The sequence below is a fragment of the Engraulis encrasicolus genome, chromosome 14, assembly GCF_034702125.1.
Source record: "Engraulis encrasicolus isolate BLACKSEA-1 chromosome 14, IST_EnEncr_1.0, whole genome shotgun sequence".
Lineage (NCBI taxonomy): Eukaryota > Metazoa > Chordata > Actinopteri > Clupeiformes > Engraulidae > Engraulis > Engraulis encrasicolus.
The window spans coordinates 25,504,100-25,514,099 of record NC_085870.1 but is presented as its reverse complement, the minus strand read 5'-3'; the positions used below and the strand labels follow the sequence as shown (position 1 = coordinate 25,514,099).

Below are 10,000 nucleotides of genomic sequence, written 5' to 3'. Positions count from 1 at the left end.
GCCACGTGCTCTCCATTTCTACCATTTCTACTCTGGGCTTTTCCTCTCGTTATTCCCTCTCTTTCCTTATCCATCACACACTCCCTTTTTCCTTCCATCTGCCTCTCACTATGTGTCATTCTTCTTCTCCCGTCCTACTTTCTTTCTAGTCTTTCCCTCCTGTCCCTCTTTCTGTTCATCCCATTCTTCTGCTTTTTCTCTCACTCTCTGAATTTCTTTCTCTCTCTCTGAATTTCTCTCTCTCTCTCCCTCTCCCTCCCTCCTGGGTCGTGACCACAGGCACACATCCTGGCCACATCAGTCAGGTCTGTAATGACTGCACTGCACTGCGGCGGAGAGCCAAACACATGCCTCATCCTCTTCCTCTCCCTCCTTCTTATCTTCATCCTCCTCTTCCCTTCTCCTCATCTTCATCCTCTTCTCTCCTCCTCTTCTTTCCTCACCTATTCTCTCCTCGTCCTCCTCTGTCTTCCCACCCACCCTCTCTCTCTCTCTCCTCCATTTCAGCTCCTGCCCACTCACTCACCCAATCACTGGGCCACCACAGCCCCTGCCAGAGTCGCCATAGTTACCATCGCCACAGTCACCAGAGTCACCACACCACAGCCACCACAGTTCCCCACCACTACCATCTGTTGCCTAATCACAGCCACACTAAACAGCCCCACCCCTGCCATCACAGCCACCCCAACAGCCCCACCACTGCCATCGCACACAGCCATCCCAACAGCCCCACCCCTGCCATCACAGCCACCCCAACAGCCCCACCACTGCCATCGCACACAGCCATCCCAACAGCCCCACCCCTGCCACCACATACACCTCAAACAGCCCCACCCCTGCCATCACATCCACTCCAGCCTACACCCCTGCCATCACAGCCACTCCAGCCTACACCCCTGCCATCACAGCCACTCCAGCCTACACCCCTGCCATCACAGCCACTCCAGCCATCAGATTCACTCCAGCCTACACTCCTGCCATCAGCTCAGCCATTACTGCCACACCTGATGCACCACTAATAAAAACCTTCACCCGAGGAAAAACAAGTATTTTTATTTTTATTTTATCTTATCTGATGATGTATGCAGCCTTACAGGTTAGGTTAGTCTTTAGATCAGAGGGCTGCAACTCGAAATACATCCAATTACATACACTGTATGCTGTCGACCATTGACTTTTAACATACTTGGCACACAAACATCAGCAAGGGAAAAATAGGCAAGGCGAGGTTTGTTTTATATAGCGTATTGCATACAACAAGGCCTCTCCGTATGCTGTATTGGACCATGTCCACAACAACCATTTTGAATATCAGCACTACATACTGTAAATGTTGCTAATTTAGAGCATAGGACCAACTAGAACACTATTAAATTGACATTGAAATGAAATTGGATGCATTTTTTCCTTCTATACACACAGTGTCCACAAGACCATAACCATTGTGAACTTCAGCACTTCACTGTGAATTGTGTAAATTAAGTTCATTTAAAAAGCATAGCATAGGCCCAATTAGAAGAGCATTTGTCTCTCAGGGCACATTTAGGCCAACTGAGAAACGTGCCGGTGCCCGTTAACGCCACAGATCTTAGCGTTCGCAAACCGGTAAGTTGATTCGCAGTGCGAACCGCAAAAATACTTGGCTTTTCTCCGCGAACCGTGACAACAATGTGGCCGTCAACAGGTTCATCTGGGTAACACAGTCACGTGCGGGAAAAGTTCAGAGCCCGGTATGAAAACGTGCGGTTCACAGATAAGCACCTTAGCGCCAAACGTAACTGGTGCAGGCACCGGCACTGGCTGTTAAATTAATACAGTGGAATTGAAAGTATCTTTTTTTTCTTCTATACTGTACACTTCAGCACTTCACTGTAAATTGTATAAATTGAGTTCATTTAAAAATTACAACATGGGCCCAATTAGAAGTTGCATTTACCTCTCAGAGTGTTGAATTAACACAGTGAAATTGACTGTGTAAGCCATCATCAGCTTAATTGGTAGTTGACTCGCGAGTCAGGGAAACATCTTGACCTGTGCTGGATGCTAATTAGATGCTTCGGGTAAGTACTGTAAGTGCGCTCCATTTACCAGGACGGGTGGTGTATGTGATTGTGTGTGTGTGTGTGTTTGTGTGCACGTGATATGTGGTGGTGTATGGTGGTGTGTAGTGGTGTGTGTGTGTGAGCGCGCGCGCTCTCGATTTACCATAGCAGGTGGGGTGATGTGTGGTGGTGTGTGTGTGTGTGTGTGTGTGTGTGTGTGTGTGTGTGTGTATGTGTGTGTGTGTGTCCTCCGTTTACCATAGCAGGTGGGGTGATGTGTGGTGTGTGTGTTTGTCGGGGTCCTCCAATATGCAAATGGTAGGCAGGTAGGTGTGAAAGTGGTGTGTGTGAGCGTGTGTGTGCGCGCGCACGCGTATCTAATTGGGTTGGGGGGGTATATTGCAATGGCATGCAGGTGGGGAGGTGGAAGGTGGGAGGTGGAAGTGTGTGTGTGCGTGTGCGTGTGTGTGTGTGTGTGTGCGTGTGTGTGTGTGTGTGTGTGTGTGTGTGTGTGTGTGACACTATGTGGCAATGGCAGGCAGGTGTGTGTGTGTGTGTGTGTGTGTGTGTGTGTGTGTGTGTGTGTGTGTGTGTGTGTGTGTGTGTGTGTGTGTGTGTGTGTGTGTGTGTGTGTGTGAGGAGGTGGTGGGTGAGGGGAACTGGGGACAGGCAGCCCCCGAGGCCTGTTCAAATATTTACCTTCGGATAACATTTCCTGTGAAGGAGGGAGGGAGGGCTGCCTTGCCTTGCCCTGCCCTGAATTGCCTTTTCTTGCTGCGTCGCACCACCCCACGCGACACCGCCCCTCTTTGCCTCTCCTCCCCCACACCACTACCACCACCACCACCACCCCCACCGCCGCCACCACCACCTCCACTGCCCTGAATTGCCTTTCCTTGCTGCGTCGCACCACCCCACCCCAGCCCACCGCAAATCACACCGCCCCTTTGCCTCTCCTCTTCCGTCACCGCCGCCACTGCCTCCACTGCCTCCACCTCCACCACCACGGCCGTAGAGGCTCTAATGGATTTGTTTTCCTAATGCCTCCCGCTGTTTGCCTTCATGGCAGTTTAAATGAAGTACCTTCGCTGCCAGCGCCGAGAGCAATTTCCCCTCACCAGCCGGTGACTGGCTCCCTTACTCGCTCCCTCGGTCGCTCGGTCGTGACAAATTAATTACGTGCTGTGGAGCAGCAGCGTCGCGCCCGTTCCCCATGTCTCACGCATGCGTTTAGTTGTGGCGCTGTATGTACTGTATGTATAGCCATGATGCTCAGCTGAGATGACGAAGGGAGGTGGGCATTACTTACACCCCTCGGGCATCATGCCTCAGCCCAACCGGACACGCCAGGGTGATGCCTTAACCCACCCCCACCCCCCCCGGTACTATCACCCACTCTTCAAGTATGTAGAGAGAGCGAGAGAGCGAACGAGAGAGAGAAACAAAGAGACAGAGACAGACAGTGGAGAGATAATTTGAAGTGATTTGAAGAGATAATTGATCATTTCAAACATATTTATCATTTACACAGAGATAAATAGAGAGAGAGAGAGAGAGAGAGAGAGAGAGAGAGAGAGAGAGAGAGAGAGAGAGAGAGAGAGAGAGAGAGAGAGAGAGAGGTCATAGGTCATAGTGCCTAGCGAGTGTGTGAATGGCAGGGACAGTGTGGTGAGGGCCGCCTCTCACCTCGGTTGTCTGCACCCAGTCAACTCTGCTTAACCTCCAAAGACAGAGAGGGAGAGAGAGAGAGAGAGAGAGAGAGAGAGAGAGAGAGAGAGAGAGAGAGAGAGAGAGAGAGAGAGAGCGAGAGAGAGAGCGAGAGCGAGAGCGAGAGCGAGAGCGAGAGCGAGAGCGAGAGAGAGAGGGCTCTGCTTAACCTCCTGACACTGATGAGGGCAAACAACCTCAACTTGGAGCACGTGGAGAGAGGGGGATAGGGGGAGGGGTAGATAGATGGATGGATATAAGAGGAGATCATGGAGGGATGGCAGGAGTAAGTGAGGGAGACAGGGGGAGTGAGAGAGATGGAGGGCAAGGGGAAGAGAGGGAAATGGAGACTGAGAGAGAACGAGAGAGGTGCTGACACGAGATGGGATGTAGACAGGGCTCTAAATTAACACACGCCAACACGCCAAACACGGGTGAAAATTAATTTTGGCTAGTAGACAAAAATACCTACCCGCCAATTTGGCTAGTAGCGCCCGAGTACAGTAACTTATGAACGGTAAACCGCTGCTCTGATGAACGTTATACGGCGAGATTTCCTACATTACCCATGGACACTAGCGTCACGAGGTAGCCTCCCACCGTGGGCTTTCCAGTGCATCGAGCGTCAACTCCATGCTGTTGCGCGCGCCAGGATTGAAAACATTTCAGACAACCAGCCTTCTGTCAGCTAAGCTGCGCTCACACTATTCTGACAGGCAGCTCTCCTCCTATGTTCTCGTCGCTTTCGCTACAACCTTTTTAACGTCACTACTGCTATTATTACTATATGAACCTTGCTGTAACAGGCTGCATTTTTTAAGCAGCGAGACCCTGACCGTTTCAATAACAGGACTTACGCAGATTATGCATAGCGCTACTTCTGTTGTGTAGACGTTTTATGCGAGTGATGAGAATGTGGCGGGGGTTAGAGCAAGGTTCTGTGTGTTGGTGAATGCTAGTAGTAATTGTAAATAGTGACGTTAAAAATGAGTGGTTGTGGAACGAAATAGCGACCAGGGCAGAGGAGGAGAGCCGACTGTCAGAGTAGTGTGACCGTAGCTGTCAGTTCAGTTGTCTTCTGAAATGTTCAGAGTCCTGGCGCAACTAAGTTGGAAAGCCCACGCCATCGAAAAGAAAAAAAAGCAACCAACGACGAAGCTGTGGAAGTAACAAAGGAAGCGAAGATTCCCGAGATATTATTTACTTTTAATTAAACTAGGCTTCTTGTCATTTTGTTGCGCATGGTAGAGAAGAGCTCCTCCTCTCCTCTCCTTTACTCATCTCTTCTCCTTCCTTGGGGTGTGCGTATGTGAGGTTTTGTAGTGTTTGGCTGTGTGCTTGGTTACTGTAGGCCTATGTTAAAGGTCTGTTATGTGAGTGGCTTGTGTGATGTGATTCAGCTGCTTTCAGAGGAATTGAACAAAAACTAATCAAATTAATTAGGCCTAAGTAACGAAAGTAAAAAATAAAGCAGAATTTAAAAAAATAATGAAAAAATATATAGCCTATAATATGCTTATTATGTAGGCATATAGTAGCCTATGCAGGCCTATTGTATCTGTGTTGTAGAAACAGTTGGACAAAATGACCATTTAATTAGAAAAAAAACTAGCCTAATGCATAGTTTATTTTGGCGAGATAAAAAAAAATGGCTAGTTGAACTTCTGTTTGGCTGGTAAGAAAAAATGTCCACTAGCCAAATTGGCTGGTGGTGGAAAAAGTTAATTTAGAGCCCTGGATGTAGATGTAAAGACTGAGACAGAGGGATGGGCAGAGAAAGTGAGAATGACATGATGTAGGTCAGGGGGAGATGGAGAGATGTGGAGAGAGAGAGAGAGAGAGAGAGAGAGAGAGAGAGAGAGAGAGAGAGAGAGAGAGAGAGAGAGAGAGAAAGTGAGAAAAAGATGGAGATGGGAGAGAGAGAGAGAGGGAGATGGGGGGAGAGAGAGAGAGATGGAGAGACGGAGAGGGAGAGAGAGAGAGAAGGAGAAAGAGAGCGATAAGGATACAGAGAGAGAGAGAGAGAGAGAGAGAGAGAGAGAGAGAGAGAGAGAGAGAGAGAGGGAGAGGAGAGAGAGAGAGAGAGAGAGAGAGAGAGAGAGAGAGAGAGAGAGAGAGAGAGAGATAGGGGAAGAAATAAGGATACAGAGAGAGGATGGTGAAGGGGAGAGCTGTTGACAGGTTAATTGGAGAGGAGAGGGTTAATGGGAGGCCACCCGCTGTACAGAGCAGCAGCTGATGGCTAACCAGGCTAATGGAGACAGATGCAGACATGTAGAACAGGCAGCCACACTCACCCCTGCACCATCTCTCTACTACACCCCTGCACCATCTCTCCTCTCTACACCCCTGCACCATCTCTCCTCTCTACACCCCTGCACCATCTCTCTACACCCCTGCACCATCTCTTACACCCCTTCACCATCTCTCTTACACTCCCGCACCATCTCTCTTACACTCCCGCACCATCTCTCCTCTCTACACCCCTTCACCATCTCTCTACTACACCCCTGCACCATCTCTCTACACCCCTGCACCATCTCTCTACAGCCTGCACCATCTCTCCTCTCTACACCCCTGCAGCATCTCTCTACACCCCTGCACCATCTCTCTACTACACCCCTGCACCATCTCTCCTCTCTACACCCCTGCACCATCTCTCCTCTCTACACCATCTCTCTACTACACCCCTGCACCATCTCTCTACTACACCCCTGCACCATCTCTCTACTACACCCCTGCACCATCTCTCCTCTCTACACCCCTGCACCATCTCTCTACAGCCTGCACCATCTCTCTACAGCCTGCACCTTCTCTCCTCTCTACACCCCTGCACCATCTCTCCTCTCTACACCCCTGCACCATCTCTATACTACACCCCTGCACCATCTCTCTACAGCCTGCACCTTCTCTCCTCTCTACACCCCTGCACCATCTCTCTTACACTCCCGCACCATCTCTCCTCTCTACACCCCTGCACCATCTCTCTACAGCCTGCACCTTCTCTCCTCTCTACACCCCTGCACCATCTCTCCTCTCTACACCCCTGCACCATCTCTCTACACCCCTTCACCATCTCTCTACACCCCTGCACCATCTCTCTACACCCCTTAACCATCTCTCTACTACACCCCTGCACCACGCACGCACGCACGCACAGACACACACACACACACACACAGCTCCTAGGCATATATTCAGGAAGACTTAGTACATCCTGTTTTGACAGGATAGTCTTTATTGCACATGTACGTATAGCATACAGCACGCCTGTTACACGCAGTATCGATCATTCGCTGTGAAATTGTTTAATACAGGGGAAGCAGAGGCATGATCAATGGGAGAGCTCACTGAAAGAGAATCTAACAAGGAAAACTGTGTTTACTGTGCACAGGCCAGGGCCACACACACACACACACACACACACACACACACACACACACAGTGTTAAACAGCAGTTAGAGATTGGGGGAGGGTAGTAGAGGGAGAAAGATGACAGAGGAGGGGCAAGAAAAAAAACAATAGGCAGAGAGAGAGAAAAAAAGACAGACAGAGGAAGAGCGAGTGAAAACAAGACAAAAGTGTGTGTATCAGAGAGCGAGAGAGAATGAATGAAGGAGAGAGAGAGAGAGAGAGAGAGAGAGAGAGAGAGAGAGAGAGAGAGAGAGAGAGAGAGAGAGAGAGAGAGAGAGAGAGAGAGAGAGAGAGAGAGAGAGAGAGAGACGGAGAGGGAGAGAGAGGCTCCCAGGCTTGGCAAACTGGGCTCGTCTGCTGTGTCCACGTGGCCAGAGGCCAGGGCTCTCTATGCTGCCTTGTTTACCCACCTGAACCTCTCTCAGCCTCAGGGTGTGTGTGTGTGTGTGTGTGCATTTGTGTGTCAGAGAGAGAGAAAGAGAGAGAGAGAGAGAGAGAGATAGAGAAAGAGAGGGAGAGGGAGAGAGAGAGAGAGGCAGAGAGACATAGAATCTGTCAGTGTATATGTGCCAACATGCTTGTGTGTGTGTGTGTGTGTGTGTGTGTGTGTGTGTGTGTGTGTGCGTACGTGTGTGCGTACGTGTGTGCGTACGTGCGTGCGTGCTGCTCGACTGTCAACTTACCGGCCTGGAGGATGTGTACTGCATCCTGCAGGGCGGCGGTAGCGAGTCCAAAGTGGCGGTGCAGCGGGTAGCACAGCACCCTCCTGCCAAACGACACCAGCACCTCCTGCACACTCTGGTACGTCTGGTGGAGAGAACAACAACAGCACATGGAGAAATATAGAGTTAAGTAATATAGATATATAATATATGGAGTAAGTAAGGGATAATTGACGACACGGTGTGCTTATAACAGGAAAAATAATGCACACCTAGGTGGTGATGCGGCCACGACGCGAAGCGGAGTGGCCGTTACACCTCGGTGTGCATTATTTTTCCTGTTATACGCACACCGTGAAGTCAATTATCCCGCTTATACCACGGTTGCCACACTGTCTGAAATTTATTTGAGGAATTATTTTGATGTTTTATTGGCTAAAACAAAGGTTTTCTGTATAACTACTTCCTTCCGCCACAAGAAGGTTCTTTTCATAACTTTCTGGCGAACTGCCGTTGCTAATTCTAAATTGAAGGTTGCTATGGCCAAGACACCGTTGATAGTTCTATCGCATTCGGTTGTCAAGTCAAGAGCCAGTCGTTAATTCTATCGCATTTGGTTGTCAAGTCAGTCACCTCAATGTTCTACCCATCCGATATATGGGCGCGTCTGACTTGCCCACTAGATTATGCTACAGTTGGCATGATTCCTACAAATGTACAGATCTCAATAGATTAAAAAAATACCCCGCGCATCTTGGCGACATTCTAAATGCCTCGCCTCGCCATTAACTTCATTAAAACAGGCACCTCGTCAATCTGCTCTCATCCCATAGGAAACTCCCTTTGATTTAATTTCACTGCGTTCCCATAGTTATTGATCCGAAAATAGCCCATACTTTTCACAAGTTACGCTACTCTCTCAACTAATAAACGCTACAACCACAGGAAACCTCTCCTCTCGTGGGGAAGAAACGCCCACGTGAAACGGGCGTCCCTTACTTTGCGCAGGGAATCTCTCTCTCTCTCTCTCTCTCTCTCTCTCTCTCTCTCTCTATCACAAAGTTGACAGAGTGATGGTCAGTTGGGAGAAATAAACATGTTTGAAATGTGATTAGGCCTACTAAGATTTGCTCCAGATTCACCATACATTGCTGGTGTTTCCAGACGCGCGATGCGACATGTGTCAATTCAGCGCGTAATGCTTGCAACTTTTTTGTGTGTAATTTATGAACGTACGTGCCTTGGCGCATTGATACACTGGAGTTATGCGGTCAGAAAAGTGACCTAATAGTGGGACTACTTCAGGTGTGCATATATAGACAGTTAATCAACACCCAATTTAGTGCGTCACAATGGGAGATTCCAGACTGCCGTGGTATAATATGGAGATAAAACACTAGCACCTCCTGCACACTCTGGTAGGTCTGGTGGAGAGAACAACCACAGCACATGGAGAAATATAGAGTTAAGTAATATAGATATTAGGGATGCAAATTATCGATTAATTAATTAATCATTAGTTGATAGCCTTATCGATCGACTTACGATTAATTGTTAAGCGGCGTTTTTTCCCCGAAATCTCAATGTTTCTCAAAAAAAAAACTACTAAATCTAAAAAGTTAATTAAAAATTTAGATAAAATACCACATTTAAATTAGTTCTATTTCAATTCTTTAGTTCAAAGGTATTTTAAATATTCCCACTATTCACACCCCTCTTCACACACACTCTTCACATGCCCATTTCACCTGGGTCTCTTGTAGGTTGAATTGTCGATTAATTGCGATTAATGTTTTTAAATCGACTAACGCATTGATCGATTAAAGTCGATTAAAGTTGCGAGGCGAAAATAAGCTCAAAAATGTAAAAAATCCGAATAAATCAGAAAAAACTGAATTTGAGAAAAAAATAAAACGGAATTTGAGAAAAATGAAAACGGATTTCATAGGGCCCTATGTAGAGATAAAACACTAGCACCTCCTGTACACACTGGTACGCCTGGTGGAGGAGAGAACAACCACAGCACATGGAGTAATACAGAACAACCACAGCACAAGGAGTAATACAGAACAACCACAGCACATGGAGTAATGTAGTGATGAGTCAACACATAGAGAGAGCGACCCACTGATATAGTGTTACATTTCAAATCTAGAAAGGTTGAATTGACTA

At 48.1% G+C, this 10,000-nt stretch overlaps 1 protein-coding gene across 1 annotated transcript in view; it reads right to left on the bottom strand.

Moving 5' to 3' along the window:
• The window catches only part of shq1 (SHQ1, H/ACA ribonucleoprotein assembly factor), a 92,882-nt gene that overhangs the window by 33,885 nt on the left and 48,997 nt on the right, over positions 1-10,000 (bottom strand). Inside the window, exon 10 of the mRNA XM_063215275.1 lies at positions 7,850-7,973. Coding sequence (XP_063071345.1) covers positions 7,850-7,973 — 124 coding nt within the window. The remainder of the gene's footprint in view (positions 1-7,849; positions 7,974-10,000) is intronic.